Source organism: Elgaria multicarinata, chromosome 1, assembly GCF_023053635.1.
Source record: "Elgaria multicarinata webbii isolate HBS135686 ecotype San Diego chromosome 1, rElgMul1.1.pri, whole genome shotgun sequence".
In the NCBI taxonomy this organism is placed as follows: domain Eukaryota; kingdom Metazoa; phylum Chordata; class Lepidosauria; order Squamata; family Anguidae; genus Elgaria; species Elgaria multicarinata.
In genome coordinates this window covers 24,391,972-24,409,929 of record NC_086171.1, presented here as the reverse complement: position 1 = coordinate 24,409,929, position 17,958 = coordinate 24,391,972, and the positions used below count along the sequence as shown (strand labels likewise).

The following is a 17,958-nucleotide window of genomic DNA, read 5'->3' as shown; positions in this document are numbered from 1 at the left end:
ATATGAGAGAAAGAGAGCTCCATCTGAAAGATCAAACCATAGTGTGCGTTCTTAACTATGGTTACCACAAGAGAGTGCGATCTGGAAGCTCAAACCATGGTGAGTCTTCTTAACTATGGTTACCACAAACTAAGGTTTGTTATGATATCTGAACTAAACCTAAAGAAGGCATGTGAAGGGAAGAAATATGCTTGACTAATTAGAAAAGCGCCAGTAGATTGCACAACAGGGCAGTATGTAGTTGGCTTACTGCATGGGATGTGTTTTTAAGTTATTTTCATAACATTGTAGATATTTACTAAGGTTTTGTCTTCTCTTTTATGCCTGGAAATATTTTAGAGCTCTCCGTTTTCTCTGTCCTTGATGTGAAGGATGTTAATGTATCTACTACACTGCAAACTGAAACTGGTTCACAGCCATTCCCCCTGACCAGAGAACTGTAGTTCTGTGAGAGGGTCCAGATCTTTTATGCTCATCACATCTACAATTCTAAGGATTGTTTTGTCTTAAATACAATAAACTGGGACAAAATTGGCATGTTAGTAGTGAAAATTAGGGGCCTCTACACCAAAAATCTGGGGGTCCAATGGACCTCCAAGAGACATCCAAAATAGTGGTGCGATTAGGGGGCAGATTTAAAACCGTCGGAAACCCACGGTGTGGTTAGATCATTTGGAGCCCCAAATGGATCTGTAGTTCCGGAGGTTTTTTAGGTGACGTGAAGGATCATTTAATGTTGATGGACAACTAACTGAACACACTTCCAGATTAGGAAGATGCCAAGGGGGGAAGGGGGGAAGTTTTGAGATTGACGCCTATGGCTAACCAATAGCCACAGTCTCCTCCTTGTCCCCGCCCCCTCAAATCACAGTGCTTAGGAGGGATTGCAAATTATATAACCCATTTCCTCCCACCCTGGAACTCATTCATTTGCTAGCTCATGGAGTGAGAAAGACTCCAACTTTCACTCCCCATATATACTTCATCTTCTCTCAAGAGAGCTTGCAGAACTTTCAGAAACTAATCTCCCCCAAAAATCAAAGTCCCCCATGTGTGTTGAATTGGTACCATATGTTTAAATTCTGGGAGCTCTGTCTGAATTAGAATGAAGCTACAAGCAATTTTCTTCACTTCTTGAAAAATTGATGTTGGCTGAAAGGAAGGATTTAGGGAAAATAGCTCACATTATGGCAGGCAGTGTAGATCCATACAGTCTCACAAGCCAATATTAGGGTACAAAAAAGAATCACGTACCAAAGGCTGATCTGTGTACTGCAAGTATGGATGCAACTCAGCCAGGCGTAAAGTCAAGAGAAGAAGGGACCGTGAAAGGAAAGTTTGCTATTGCTTGTACTAGTATCTGCTGTTTTGAAGACAGGACTCAAGTTTATATGTTTCTCATATATATATATATATATATATATATATATATATATATATATATATATATATATTAAAGGTATTATATTTATCTTTGTTCTTGCCTGACCTCTCATAGGGAGAGCACCCCCTCCCATTTCATCCCATTAGAGCAATCAGTCAGGGAACACATCAGATCTCTATTTTTATAAGCTGGAGATGCACAACTGTGCATCAGCAAAGTAAAGGATAAAAGATCCTGTGCAGTTTCAAATGTGTGTGTGTGTGTGTGTGTGTGAGAGAGAGAGAGAGAGAGAGAGAGAGAGTATGGGGTGGGGAATTTTTTTAAGAAATCCTAAAACTCAAGGGTGAAGGGATCTGTTTTAAACTTGGCATGGTTAAAGCCCTACATAAGAGCTACCAGGGTGCCAAATTTCATCTCTTTATCTTTCAAAATGATGGAGATGTATGCATATTTGTTAATTCCCGTTGACGATAATAGCATGGTTCTCCGAAAATGGAGCGGTTTTCCGACGAGTAATTTGGCAGTGCGGAGAGACAGACTGCCTCTAAAAGTTGAAGCAGGGAACCCACTCAATGGAGCTCTGCCCCAAATTTCGGAGAGGAGCAGACCCACTCCGCATACCTCTAGTGAAAATGGGTTTCTCTTTCTTTTGGAGATACAGATGTTGGTTACTGTAAATGTGAAACAATTTATGTTGCGTAAGTTATAGCCACCCAAGTCTTAATGCAACATTTCCTAATGCATCCACTTAAGGTTGTTTTCCAGGACACCACTGACACACACTTCCCAGTGAAAAGCCAATGGAGTAGAGTCAACAATATTTCAGTGCCTTTTGATCCCAATAGAACACCTTGTTGAATTTCATTTCCCTCCCCCCCCCAGCACTTGCCCACATACCTTGCTTGAAAATAAAGGCAATGACAACTTTAAGGTATCTGCCTCACTAATCCTGTGGTTGCCCCCTTTTGTGTTTGTTTTAATGCTGATATTGTTGTAATATATAATTTATTTGCAAGCACATGTTTGCAGCAAATCAATCAGCAAAGCCATTCTTATTAATAAAGGATCTTCCATAGAATACCAACATTGATTTCTCCATCGCTGCCTCTTATTAAAAAGTTCCCTGGTGTGAGAAAGATGCTAACTAGAAACTAATATGCATTGTAATATCTCATACATTTTCTTGTTCAGACAAGTGAAGGTTGGCAAATGTTTTGCTCAAAGGATTTACCTGCTGTTACGATAAAATAAAAACATGTTATACCAATTCTTGCTTCTGCTCACAGGCCTTTTAAGAGCTTTGTATCCCCCCTTTTTTAAAAAAAAATTAAAGTTAAATTCTATTTATTATACCATGCTGTGCTATTTGGGGTTTTGTTTTCGTTTGGGTGTTGTTGTTTTAATGAAAGACAGCTGCTTATCAGTTACTAGAACTTAATGTGTCAAAAGGCCTAGTGGAGGGAACAGGAATACTAATTAAATTTAATAATATGTTGAATCTTTCTAGTATGATGGAAGCAATAGTATATCTCTCAGTTAAATACTGACATCTTATAGCACTGCCATTTTGGTGGCTCTTTTATTTAGAAGTAAGTTCCAATGTGTTCAATAGGACTAACTCCCAATTAAGTGTTCATATGAATGCAGCCTTTAAGGTAGATTCCTGCAGTAAGCAGGGGGTTGGACTTGATGGCCTTTTAGGCCCCTTCCAACTGTACTATTCTATGATTCTATGACTATTGAACAGCCTGCTAACATAAAGCTGAAATCTAGTCCAGAAGAATTTTGACTGGAATTTCACAAGAGGAAGGGTAACTGAAATTAGTTTCTGAAATGTTGATGTTGTTATTATAGTGTGGGGCTATGCTAGGTAAATATGATCAAATATTTACCTGACTTTACACAGTAGGAATTTTGTTTCCATTCACAAGTCACTCGAAAATTCACCATTTGGAACCCTGAATACAAACAGGAGCACATGTTCTCTGAAAATGTTAGCAAATTCCTGAACTTGTATTCACATCTGCAAAAGGTGCACTTAAAAAAAAAGTGCACTTTTAAAAATGTTGTGCATTTTTAAAGCTGTGTGTTTATAAAGTTAGGCATTTTTTAAAAAATACCCACTGCTAAATATTCCCATTTTATGCTTTAATGGGGAGAAAGTGCACACTTCAAGAATGAACATGTGAAGAAATGCTCAACCTTAAAAATGAAGTATAAAGTGTTGGTTATTACCTTTAAAGCCCTACATGGTTTGGGACCAGGTTACCTGCGGGATCACTTTCTCCCATACAATCCGCCCCGCACACTTAGGTACTCTGGGAAGAATTTACTCCAGTCAACAAAAACAAGGCTAACAACCATTACCCAGAGAACCTTTTCTTTTGCTGCTTCCAGATTGTGGAATGGCCTGCCGGGAGAGATTCTGGAATTTAAGAAAGCCATAACTCCCAGCATCTCTTCTGGCAGGCCTATCCCGCTGAATTTTAAGATGCCTTTTAATATTGTGCTACTTTTTAATAATGTATTAGTTTTATATGTTTTAATCAATTATATGTATTTTATGACGTTGTGCATTTGTGTTGTACCCCGCCTCGATCCAGAGGGAAAGGTGGATGATGATGATGATGATGATGATGATGATGATGATGATTAAAACACACTTTAAGTAGTGCATATTTAAAGGTACACATTTTTGAAGTTGTGGATTTTTTTAAAAAAAATTGCTTTTCATGCTTTAATCAAGGGAGGAAAAATGCACATTTTTTGGGGGGTGGGGTGGAAGTGCACTTTTCAAATGAACAAAAAAACCGAGATCACAAATGAGAATGGGAGTTAGCCAAACCGAGCTTCGGAGTAAAGTTCAGAGAATGTCAGCAAACTTGAGTATCTGTGGTTCTCTCATTGCCATTGCACACAAGGGAAACTAAAACTAAATGCTAAATAATCAGCCCATTATTTGTATTGGAACATATTACTATGTAAAACAGTTAACAGGTAAGTTAGATTCTGCTGTGAGTCATTTCCAATAGAAGAACATATTGAAATATTCAACAACTCAGATATAACACAACTTCTTATTTGAATATTAGCAGGTTCATTAGGGATATGCATCTCTTATTGTGTCTAAAACATAATTAAACAACCGTTCTTTAAATCTTTAACTTTTTAAAGTGTAAAATGAAAGAGTAGCTTATTTTTCATGTACTAATTTCAAGTGTGAATAACAGTAATTGGGGCTGTACAAATGAATCCCTTAAAAGAAAAAAAACCTCTATATTGCTGGCACTATAGGAGGAGTTGCTGTGTATATAATGATGACAATGTCTGTGTATAAAAATTGTTTTTGAATCAAATACTAGTAAAATTGTGGAAATTACCAAAAGTGTGATTCCAATAGATCCAGCAGTGGTGGTATTGGAACATTTACAGAAATTTGGGTCAAAGCAGTTGTTGAGTTGATTCAACTTACTGGTTGCCAAGAGAATATTAATTGCTCAGTTATGGAAAAGAAGAAGGAATCTTACACATTTGTAAAGACCTTTATAGAAACATAACTCATAGTAGGAGATCCCCTCCCCATCCTTTTTCATAGAGAAATATTTCTAGGCCTCTGTGGACAATGTTGTCTGGGACCTACTTTCATTCTCTAGGGAGAGAAATGTTGTTCACCGCAATATTCATTCCCATAATATTAGGCATGGAACTTTGCTAGAATTGTGTTGGATTTGACATGTTAGGCCTCCAGTGCAGAGTTTATCTGGAAGCTTAGATTTATGAAGGCACATTAAGGGTGCACTCCTATATCTTTTTAGACACAAAAAAGTCAAACTCCCAGCATTCCCCAGCCAGCATGGTTGGCTGAGGAATGCTGGGAGTTATAAGCCTTTTTTGTGTCTAAACTTGATAGGACTGTGCCCTAAAGAACTACAAATTGATTACGTCTTCAAATCTACAAATCTATAAATTAGATCAGGAGGGGAGAAGGATCCATCAGTCTCCCCACACCACCATTTCTCCAGAGACTGTGGACATATTTCCTGCCAGAATAGCCCTATCTCTGAAAAATATATAAGATGTGGGTTAGTTTAGCCCTCCCCAAATAACCATTTATTTATTTTTCTTCCAGTTAATACACCAGCCTTTTGTAGACATGGATTTCATGTTTTGTTGTTTTAATGCACTCTTCAATGATGCAAATTGGTACATTCTGTAATAATTGAATTTCCCCAACAGCAAAAAACCAAACCAACCCCCCCCCCCCAAAAGAATACCTAGTTAGAAGACTGGGAAATTGCAACATTCCTGCCAGAGATGTGGAAGAAATACTCTAGATCGCTTGCAATAAATGAGAAATACGTTAACAGTAGCAATCAATGGCAGTTATTGTCTGTGTCAAATTCCGCCACCTAATGCTACCTCTCATTGCGTAGCAAGGCCTTCCTTTTTATGCCATCAAAAACTAATGTGCTATAGTTCATTCCCACAGCCATTCTTGATCAGTCTTCGAATAGTCGTTCACTGCTGTTATCTTTCTCTTCTGAAGCTGGATCTCTGTAGAGATGTCTTATATTTACAGTGGAACGGGTGAAATACAGAACAAAAATGGGCAAAAGGACAGAGGAAAGAGCACCTTGTTAACACAGTTAAGTGTAGCCATGTGCACGGTGATGGGATGTTATTCTCAGCACGTTGCTTAGGCTGCATATTTCTGAAATATCTAAGGCAGGCACACCAATTGAGTTAAATCCATTAACAGTGCATCTCACATGAATCCCTATAGCTTCTCATCATTCAATATCAGGCATTAAGATTGAATGCCAGCATCACCATACAAGATTACAGTCTCCGCAGAACCGGTACTGGAGAGCAGAAATGGGCAGCTCATCATTAGGCATAGAATCTTTCTACTCCAAATAATTGCCTATTTGCTCTGCATTCCTGCTCCATTCCTTACCCTTAGATCCTCCACCACATCCAGTTAGAACTTGCAGAATTAATACTGGTTTTCCTGTCACCTCACTCATTACTTTTGTCAGGGGGATTCAAGGAAGGAAGTCAAAAGCATGTTTTTAAGAGGCTATTTCTTTAAGTCGCCCCCCTCTCCTTTTTGTGTAAATAGAAACCTGTCTGTTAACATGTCAGGTTATTTCTTTCTGCTACACTGGGAAGGACATCTGAATAAATGGCAATTCCGCAATCCTGGCGTTGTTGATAGAGCACTATACGTTCTTCAGCTCGAGCCACACCTTTCTGAAAATGAAAACGGATTTCGAAAAGAAAGGGGGAACTATGTTAAATGAGCCAATGTTCTCGATGCCTAGTTGAATCTATCTGTCAATGTTTGAATTGTGTGTGTGTGTGTGTGTGTGTTGGAGAAGAACCCAAGAGCAGCAAAATGTAACACAAACATTTAATGTAAATATATGTTTAATTGTGATCAATATCAAGTTAAAGGTTTATTATGGTCCCAGACCAGCATAAATACAACTAAAACCAACGTTTGGGTAAAAAAATTTCCCCAATCTTACTATCATTGCATTTACATATTTGTTTTTGCAAAAAAAAATTAATCTCATGTTTACAGAAATAAAACATCCCATTTATTCAGGGATTATTTTAAATGATAATTTCAATATTATCTGCATATAAAATAAACAGCAGAATAACACATGTATCACAGACTCAACCTCTCCAATGCTCACAAAGACTTCAATGCACAGCAAAGGGAATATCCTGAAATCTTCCTTGTATCACTACAGAGGGTAAAAAAATGCCTAAATTTAAGATTTAACACTTATAAATATGCTCGGATTGTCTGTAATTGTCTTTTAGAATGGATAGGGGAAACGTAAGTTCTTAAAAACAAATAAATTGGCTTCAGGTCAGGTTACTGTTTCCTTTTGTCTATTTTGCAGAAAAGTATTCAAATTCAAAGGGGATTTACTTTTTTGTTCATTTATAGATCTCAAATCTGCTTTAGATTTAGTTCCAAGGAATTTGTTATGGGTAAAGCTAGAAGCACTGACGATTGATAGTAATGCGTATTGTCAAATTGAAATACAGGTGTGCTGTGGACAGAGCCAGAAACTATGCAGGCCTGAGAGATGGTGTAGTTAATTCCCTCCCTTTGGATGAAACAAGCTTGTGTAGGGGGGTGGGGGAAACAGCCATGTAAGTGTGTTTGAGCTTGCCTAGATGCTCTTAATGTCAACTAGCTGCTTGTTTGTGATAGCACACATTTGTGATCCCTGTTTGTTTGGAGCAAACAGGAAAATTGCACCAAACAGTCATTAAATGCAAAAGTTATGCAAACAAGTGGCAAATTTGCAGAAATTTCTAAAATTGTGCAAATTTCCCTCATAGACTAAAGTGTGGGTGATTTAAAATGTGTGCATTTTGAGAACATTGTACATTTTAAACAAGTTGTGCTTTTTAAGAAAGCTGGGCATTTTTCAATATATATTTTGGAACATGAAGGCAGGTTTGGGAATATGTGAACTATTTAAGAGAAAATGAGCTCCTGTTCACATTCAAGATTGTAAACAGACCATTTTTGAGTGATTTACAAACTGAAATCAAATTCTCATCCATCCTGTCAGGGTTCAAGGCCTTGGCACAGGAATGCCAGAGCCAGGATGGATGGCGGTGGAATCGGCAACAGTCCAGGCAGGGCCAGAGATGAGCAGGGTTCAGAGTCCAGGAACAACAGGGTTCAAGCAGGGCCAGAGGCAAAATGCATGGTCAGGCACAGGCTACAGGAGACCTTGTTGCTGTGGCAAAGGCTGCAGTGGAAATGCCCTTCTTATATAGCCCTTCCCTGGCTGCTCCCAGCTGGTTTGCATCAGCCCATCTAGGAGTGCTTGCTGATATAGGCCTGGGTCCTGCAACTACTCTGCAGCTGGCAAGGTGCACTGCAGCTGCCAGGTGGTGCTACTGGACAGATCTTGACACATCCCTACAGCTCCCCTGCTCTGACTGGTATAAGCCAGCAATGCTTAGGAAATGGTGGTAGCCTGCCTGTGGAAAGAAAATAAGTGTTCATATTCTGCAATTCTAAGTATTTGGGAGGGATTTATTTATTTATTACTTTTATATACCATCAAATAGCTGAAGCTCTCTGGGCAGTTCACAAAGGTTAAAAACAGTGAACATTAAAAACAAATATATGAACATTTAAAACCATCACAAGCATAAAACCAACAATATCCATTTAAAACAACTATTCTGTGGTCAGTTAAAAACTCAGCATTATTTAGCTTTTATTGACAAAGATATTTGCCAAGGTGTTTCCGGATTTTTACTGAAAATTGAAAACAAGTGTAGGAGGATAATTTTGGTTCTCAGGAATAATCATTCCTAATAATATTAGGCAGGAAGGAAATAAACTTGAAGGCAATATTTTAGAAATGTTTTTTTTTTTAAAAAAAAAAAATGGATCTATTAAATAAGCCATATTAGGGGAGTAACAAATATTTGTGTGTGACAATACAAGCATTGCTAGTTAAAGTACTACATGATACTTGATAGGATAATAGTAATGTCTAAAGTGATCAATATCAAAAGCTATTAGAATGAGAAAATAGATTTAGGATATAAAAAACAATGATTTTTTTGTGTGTGTGGTGTAAAAAGCTTGCATTTGGCGGGAGGGGTCCTTTTTCCTCTGGAGAACATTAAAGAGATTGCTGAGAGGTAGAAAGGGGAACCGCAAGTGCTTGTAGGTCACCTCTTATTAGAGATTCATTTTGCTTCCATTAGAGGTGAACTAGAAAGCAACACAGACCATTTGTATGTGATCTTCTGTCGTAAATTAAAGTACATGAAATCATTTTAAATTCAGGCCGGGTACATTTGATGAAAACTGACTTTTTTTCTTTTCCATAATAGTAGAACAGCAAAATAATACGGTATCATTTTTCATTCAAATAAAATGACATGACTTTGCTAGAAGAGGTCAAAGAAGCTTGGCAAGTACATGTTGTTTTTAGAAGCTGCAATCCTGAAGCTGGTTAATCACGTTTTGTTCAAATGAAGGCCATGAAATTCCTCTGAAACACTCCATTAAAAAAAATATTCATGAAACCCATCATTAGATAGCATTATTATTACTTTACTGACATCTTGCTCCAAGTTGAGAACACTGGCATTCCACTGAAATGAGTAGAACCTGGACACATTCTTCTAAGCACAGATGGCAGCCATAGGCCCTGTTCCAGAGAACTGTGAGCATGGCAGGAGTAATCTGTCTCCCTTACATGTGGATGCTGACACACCCATTCCTCTGTGCAGCTCCTTTGCCCTATGTGAGGTCACAAGCACAAGCGTGGCCCATTGTGTCTGCCGGCACTAGCCACAAGAGCAAACAGATGTGGGGTTTTTTCGTACTAGTTCCTCTCCCGCTGGAGTATGACAGGTTATTTTCTTTGACCTGTCTTTGGCTCCATGCCTGTCACTACCAAGGTGCCAGCATTTTTGAAATAAAAATGGGTGGACCTTGTAGAAACAAGTCGGTTTTAAAATGCAACACTTTCCCCCACAAAATCTTTTTTGCCGTACTTGCAAAGTGCTGCGTCACAACTTCGGATCTCGGGTAGGTCATTTCTGTCAACAGTACAGCAGTAATTCAGATTGGGTGGCCCCATTTCCCTCACAACTATGATTTTATTCTTTTATCCATGATGTTATATGTTCCTCAGCTCACCCAGCCCCATCTCTGTTGACTCTTCAGTGCCAGGTGAAAACATTTTTATTCACCCCATCTACATCCACAGCTCAGTGCAACCGGCTTTTTCTGTCTCGGCTTAATGAAAGGTGTCTTAAAAAATAAAATAAAATAAAATAAAAAATAAACCTCTCTTGAGGACTCATTGTGTAGCAGCCAATCTTCCCTCCCTCCCTCCCTCCCTCCCTCTCTCTCTCTCTCTCTCTCTCTCTCACACACACACACACACACACTCACGGAAGAGGATGTAACTGATCTCAGAGATTCTTCCTGAGAGAGAATATTAGGGAAGCATAGAAAAAATTAGGCATGCGCTCTGCTCCGATTAGAAGCGCAGAAGCAGGAGTGAATTGTCCTGCTCCGCCTTGCCCAGAGGCGGAGTAGAAGCGGACCGCGGACCCCTAGAAGCAAGGCGAAGAGAAGCGCCCATTTTCGGAGCGCTCCGGTTTCCGCGGTCCGATCCGATCGCCATCTTGAAACATTTCGCCCATAGGATTGCATTGCAGAAAAGAAAGGGGGATAACTGTGTTGTTTTTGAAGCTATCTTTCTAAAAATTCTTGTGCTTGGAGAGTCGTGGATGGGGGTCATTTTGAGCCTACTCTCAGCTCTTTGTGTGCTGCTGTTCGTGTGCTAGAATTTTTTAAAAAACCGGTGGGAAAATACCTTTTCCGAAGGGCTGAGGGGCAGAGTCAACTCCCGGTCATGATCACATGATCCCAAAGTTGGAGGAGGGGATAGGCAAAACGGGTAACTTGGGATTCTGGGAACTTCTCTGAACGGACTTTTCCCAGTGTTTTTTAAAACAGTAGCCCCACCAAATGCACAAACACAACCTGAAATCATATACTAAGCCAATAATAAGAGATAGAAACACAGCACTGCTACCCACCCTAACTTTGGGGAACAACTGAAAAGATGTGGTGCAAGGGGATGAGCTCCCCTAGGGCATCCCATGTGGACGTGCCCTCACTCTCTCCTGTACTTGGAGGGCAATCAGAGCCCTCCAAAGAGAGTAACCCGGTGGAGCAATGCCTATCATGAGTTGAAGTGAGAGTTCTACTCCTCAACTCTCGTGGTGAAGCAATGGCTTTCATGAGTTGAACTGGCAGCTGCTTCCCCCTCCCCTGGGCACGTCCCCCTATTGCTGGTAAAAGACAGATATAGCCTTTTTTTAAAAAGTTCTTCTTGTTTATTCAGCAACACTGCTGCTTTTAATTCCACCCCTCCTTTGTTTATTTATTTATTTATTCCATTTTATATGCATTATTGGCTTATCCTTGGCTCACTTCCTTATGCCCCCAGAAATGTCTGCTGCCTGCCTGCCTTCCCTCTCTCCTCCCCTGCCCACCTCGCAGGAATGTTGTGTGTGTCTGGCTTTGACTCAGGGAAGAAGTCCTTCCTGCGCTCACTTGGAGTTTTGGAAGTTCCAAATCCATTTTTCAAGTGTGGAAGAAGATTCATATAGGTTTATCTCTACTCCCCAATTCATGGCATGTTGGGATTTCCTTTGAAATGGCCCCATTGAGATGTCTGCAGGTTTAAGCCCTGCCCAAAAACAGGGGATGATGGGACTGCCTTGAGTCTGGGCATGCGTGTGTATCCCTGGATAAGCTATCATGGTGGTGAGTTTGAGGTTTTTAACGTGCAAATTGATGGAGCTATCGAAAGGGGTGTGAATGGGGTGCCCGATTTTCAATAAATTCCCCAAAAATCAGGGGATGATGGGACTGCCTTGAGTCTGGGCATGCATGTGTATACCTCCATGAGGTGTCATGGTGCCAAACGTGAGGTTTCTAACTTTCACAGAAAAAAAGTTGTATACTTTTTAAGCTTAATGCAAGCCTATGGAGGGGGAAACGGAGCTCCGATCCGGATCCGGAGCTCCGCAGCAGAGCAGAGCGTACATAGGCGGAGCGGGGGCGGAGCGAAGCGGCCTGATCTGCAAATCGTGGATCTGGAAGTGAAGCGGAGCGGGGGGTCTGTGCACACCCCTAGAAAAAATGACAGCACAGAGAACCTCTTTGCATGAACATGAGAAAGGGTGCTGTGGTGTGACAGAGAAGAGAGACATGGCCCAGTGCTGAACACGGGCATGAGAGCCCTAACAGATGCCATGGGGGCAGTTGAGAAAGAGGTGTTGCAGCACAAATACCATAATGAATCCCTTGCCAGGACAGAAAGTTTACAAAAGGTTCCCATTCAGTTATAAATCTTACAGTCAATTTTTCCCTCATTATTGCCGTGAGTTTTGCCATCTCTGCTAGCTCAAACATCTTCAGTAGCCATTCCTCTGTTGTGGGCACTATTTTGCCTTTCTATCTTTGTGCATATATCAGTCTTGCAGCTGTCATCATATATTAGAATATAGTCCCATGATCCTTTTTCATCTGCTCATCCATAAATCCCAAAAGAAAGTATTCTGGTTTCAATTGGATATTAATTTTTAGGATTTTTTGGATTACAGAATGGATTTGTATCCAGAAAGTCTTTCCTTTTTTGCAGGTCCACCATGCATGGTAGAATGTCCCTTCCTGCTCTTCGCATTTCCAGCACAATCCTGATGCCCCTTTATACATTTTGGGCAATTTTGCTGGTGGCATATGGCACCTATACATCATTTTGTAAAAAAATTCTTGTAAGATTGGTACTTAACGTAAATTTTAGCCCTCTTGTCCACATATTTTCCCATTGTGCCATTAGTATACTATGTCCCATATTCTGGCCCCATTTTATCAAACATTCTTTCACTTGTTCTTCCTCCATCTCAAACCTCAATAACAGCTTATAAATTTTAGCAATAACATGTTCGTCGTTCGTACATAATGCCCTTTCAAATTCTGACTTTGTTGTTTCAAAACCACAGACTTTTAAAATCAATTTTAAACCTTTCTGACATTTGCATATATTCAAACCATTGACATGGGTACCCTTCTTTTGTCAACCCTTCTCTTAACTTTAATTGATAATCCCCTTGCCATGGTTCTAAAATATCACGGTATGTCCACCAATTGTAACTGCCTGTCCTCTCCCTTCTTTGGTATACCTGTCAAGTAGCTTATGTCATTTAAATTATGTCTAGATTACATTCACCACAAAGCCTTTTAATACCATACTGTTTTCTTGGAGCTGCTTTCTTGCAAGTGAATTTCCCAAGGACCAAACTATACACGGCAGATGTGTCCTTGCATCTAACATGTGGGCTTTTGAAATGTAACTTGCATCAGCAATTGGGGCTGATAATTAATGTGATCAGACAAGGCATGGAGGGGAATTTAGCCACTCACCCCCCTCCCTGAGATCCTGAGGGAAATCCCTCTTCTCAAGCTGAGCCCTGAGTTCCTCCATTTTGGATTTTCTAACCTCATCTTGGCTATCACATCTCCTGGGGTCATTATGTTGTTGTCTTTCTTTTTGGCAAAGTACTTTTGGAGGTGTGGCCTCCCTGGAATTCCTCTGATTAAACAAAAAACCTGAAAAGCTAATAACTATCTTAACTTTTGCATCAACATAAAGCAGCTATTGTGGCACTAATTAATCATTTCTTTGAGGAGCCTTCCTCTGTGCATTTCTGCAATTCAAAACTGCCTCGAGGTGTGACCAGCAAGCCAGCACTGAAAGCTTAATATCCCATTATCTTCAGTGCTGCAACGACATTGGGACAATAGATGCTTTATATCTACTGTTTCCTATATAGGGGAGTCATAGCCATACCTTTCTAAATCCCCATCCCACTTTCATATTAGTCTGCTTCATCCGGCTAATATGTCTCAGATCATGTGGAGGATTCTACTCATGTTCAAGCAAACATGAGTAGAACTGCCATGCAGTTGTTGCTGCTTGGGTGGGGGAGGGGGCAGAGCTGGCACACTCGCAGGAATGATGGAGGCTGGGTGAGCATGGACAGCCCAGTCCCGGTGCCGAGTTTATCCAAAGAATGCATGCAGAGGGCTTATATTCCTTTCAGGGTCACCATAGATCAAATTCATTAGGTTGGATCTACATTTGGGAGAGCTGGGGGTGGCGATGGCCAACAGAAAGCTCTGGCGTGGGCTGGTCCATGAAGTCACGAAGAGTCAGAAGCGACTGAACGAATAAACACACACACACACACACATTTGGGTATGTGCAGCTATGCTGACAGAAGTGGAATCCCCCACCCACTTCTCCCTATCAGGTAGAGGCACAGAGATTGTCAATGTCATTGCAGGCCTTTAACACCTTTTTTTTTTTAGTCACTATCTACCAGAAACAAGAATCATTTTTCAAAGAAATCATACTGGAAATTAAGATGCAAAGCAGCAATATTTTGCATAGATATAGGTGGTGCCTGGAGGCATTTCGATCATGAAGCCAGTGGAAATGGAGTTGCTGTTAACAAAAGACCTATTCATTCATGTTGTAAACTTGGAATATTCCTTCTCTAAAAGGGTAAATGGATTCAAGAGGACTGTATCCCCTGTGGTGGACTTTATATAGTTAACAATCCTTGGCTAATATTGGATGACCTGTGGGCATGACCACCAAATATGTAATGTTCTTCTATTTTCACGCCTCTTCTAACATTTATTAAGACATTTCTTGTTGATAACTCAATATAGTTTTATTTATTTTTAAACAGCTCCAAAAAATTTTTTTTTATTTTTTATTTTTTAAAAAAGCATAGGAAAGGATAACTGTTCTGTCTTTCCCATTAACTCCTTGGTATTCTTTCCTACATAAATGAAATGAGTTGTTGGTGCTTTCTTCTTTTTGGTCTCGTTTGCAGCCTTTTGAACATGCGTTGAACAGTTGCGCATTAGCTGTGCTGACTGTTTTATGATGAAAGCCTGGGATCTCAGCTGGGTAGCATACGGAAGGTCATCTGCCAGCTGTCTTAAGCTATGAGGATTTAATGGGGGGAACTAAACTAATTTGGTTGTTTGGCAAAAGCCTCGTTTGATCTCCTTGTATTTATTTCACTTACTTCAAATATGTAAGCATGGGGTGCTGAGAAACACAGAAAGAGTGAAAACATATTTCTCAAAACAGGCTTGCCTCCTCTCCTCGCTTCTCCTCTCCCCTCCCCAACATCCCCCCCCCCAAAAGAGCAGCAGTGTTTATCCTTTCACAAATGTCAGCCATGAAAGTGTGACTGTGGCCACAGCTAGACCTAAGGTTTATCCTGGGATCATCCAGGGTCCGCCCCTGTCTGAGCACTGGATCCCCTGTGTGTCACCTAGATGAACAGGTTTGACCCCTGAACGATCCAGGGATAAACCTTAGGTCTGGCTATGGCCTAACTTAACAAGAATAATTGTCTACAACTCCATATGAGAAATTTAATTCCAAACATAAATTTCCGGATGGATCAGAATAATGGTCTACTGGTCCAACTCTCATTTTCTGACTGTGGCTTGTAGATTTTCCAGAAAGGCCACAAGCAGGGTGCGAATGGAACACCCTTTCCCAGGACTCCCACAACCTTAGCTCTGAATGTGGCACTTCCGTATAACTGATATGTTTAATAACTGTTGATAAATCTTTTATGGATTTGTCTAGTCCTCTTATAAGTACCATCTAAACTAGGGCCTATCCTTTGGTCATGGACTATCACAGCTTTCCCAATGTGGTGACCTCCCATATATGCTGGACTGCAACTCCCATCAGCCAATGGTCAGGGATGATGGGTGTTGCAGTCCAAAACATCTGGAAGCAACCAGGTTGGGGAAGGCTGCACTAGACATGCTGGTTGGGCAATGTAAGGAATTGTAGGACTTTTTCTGTCTAAACATGCATAGAATCATGCCCTAAATTAATTATGCACTGTGTGAAAAATTAGTTTGTTTTGTCTGTCCCTAAATTCATTTCACTAGGTCACCTCAAACTGTAGCATTATGAGAGGGGGAATCTATTCACTCCCCCCATGCCATATATAATTTTATACATGTGTGTCATATTCTTCCTAAGTTATCTTGCTCCCCTCCAAGTTTTCTAATTCTGCTTTGTGTGTGGGAAAACCCTAATTTGCCGTAGGGCTCATCTACATCAAGCAGGGTATTCCACTATGAAAGCAGTATATAAAAGGCAGGAGCCACACTACTGCTTTATAGCAGTATTGAAGTGCACTGCAGGATCTACACTACTGCTTTATAGTGGTACTGAAGTGCACTGACAACTGTTGGGGCCCATTGATACATACCATATACTGCTTTCATACCGCTATATCCTGCTTGGTCTAGATGTGTCAGTGGGCCCCAACAGTTGTTTGTGCACTTCAATACCTCTGTAAAGCAGTAGTGTGGCTCCTGCCTTTTATAGGCCGCTTTCATACCACTTTCATAGTGGAATATCCTGCTTGGTGTAGATGAGCCCGTAGTCTTTAAAGATATTTCAGATAGGTTTGTTTGGTTTTACCAATCACAGACTGTAAGAACAGCTGCCAGTATAACTAGTGCTGAAAACGTGCAGAAGGCAACATCTTACTTTAAAAAAACAATGTTACAAAGCATTGTGGTTGCTGGTAAAATGACTCTTTTTGGGGGGGTTGCTAATACCGACTGGGTTTTCCTGTCTCAACAGCCCCAACGGAACCTTTGCTGTGCAAATTTGCTGACGGAGGACAAAAGAAACGACAGAATCAAAGCAAGTACACCCAGAATGGGAGGCCATGGCCAAGAGAAGGAGAGGTGAGTTGCAATTATTGGCAATAATTTCTCAGATATTTGACAGGAGGTGCTTGTGGGACTGACTTGAGGGGCTTTAATAAAATCAGGGCAAATTAGTTTTTAATGTTGCTAAGGATAAGTAAGAAGGGACATTACGAAACCATGCCTTAAATGAGTTTCATCCCAATGACATCAGTAGTGTTAAACTAACATAGAAGAGGAATTTAGCATGATTTGAGACTTCTGCCATATATTAAGTAATGTCTGGGAGTGTGCACTGGATTCAGCCAAATCTACAGCCAAATTGAGCTGATTTGGACAGATTTGGAAGATGTCTCAATAAAAGTAAGGCTCCTTCAAAGCAGACCGAATCTGACTCTGAACACTCTAGCTGCAGTACACAGAGACCTAGGCCATAGCTAGACCTAGGGTTTATCCCTGGATCATCCAGGGGTCAAACCTGTTCATCTAGGTGACACACAGGGGATCCAGTGCTCAGGCAGGGGCAAACCCTGGATAAACCCAGGATAAACCTTAGGTCTAGCTGTGGCCCTAGGCAGTGTGACTCCAAAAAAACTGATTTCTCTCCAACCTCTCCATAGAAGGAAAACACCAGGGGAGGGGAGAGGGAGAGGTATAGTTGTGTGACTGGCAGCTCTAGGACCTAATCACGGTGAATAGTTTTATCAGGGAGCTCCATTGCCAGCGTTTTGGTGGAGGGATGTTGAAGTAATATATCACAGCAATGATTCAGGGTTCAGTCTTCTTTGCCAGTTGTCTCTGGCAGGAGCAGGAATGTTAAAGAGTTTTGGTGGAATCTGTGGGACTTGGAAGGGTGTCGCATTGGGTGCTTGCTTGGAAAAATGCTAGATGTTCCAAGTCTTTCTTTCTACCACTTTGTCCTCCATATCCATCATCTAACCCTGTCCTATTGCATTTTCTCTGGCTTTGGCACCACTTCAGCGGGGGGGGGGGGACTTAAACACTTATGTATTGTATTGTTGTGTTTAATGTTGTTCCCTGCCTTGATTCAGAGGGAAAGGTGGGTAAAAAATAAATTATTATTATTATTATTATTATTATTATTATTATTATTATTCATAAATCCCTAGCCCCTGCACCTATCCTTCAAACATGTTGCAGATTTCTTGATTAGAGACTCCTCTATGTTAGACATCATTTTTATAACACTTCACCACACACA

General features: G+C 40.5%; 1 protein-coding gene across 2 annotated transcripts in view; it reads left to right on the top strand.

Annotated features, from left to right (window-relative positions):
• Positions 1-17,958, top strand: part of RBMS3 (RNA binding motif single stranded interacting protein 3) — an 860,525-nt gene that overhangs the window by 722,509 nt on the left and 120,058 nt on the right. For both annotated transcript variants that reach the window (XM_063125041.1, XM_063125049.1), the window contains one exon: positions 16,669-16,775. In XM_063125041.1, the coding sequence (XP_062981111.1) occupies positions 16,669-16,775 (107 nt within the window). The remainder of the gene's footprint in view (positions 1-16,668; positions 16,776-17,958) is intronic.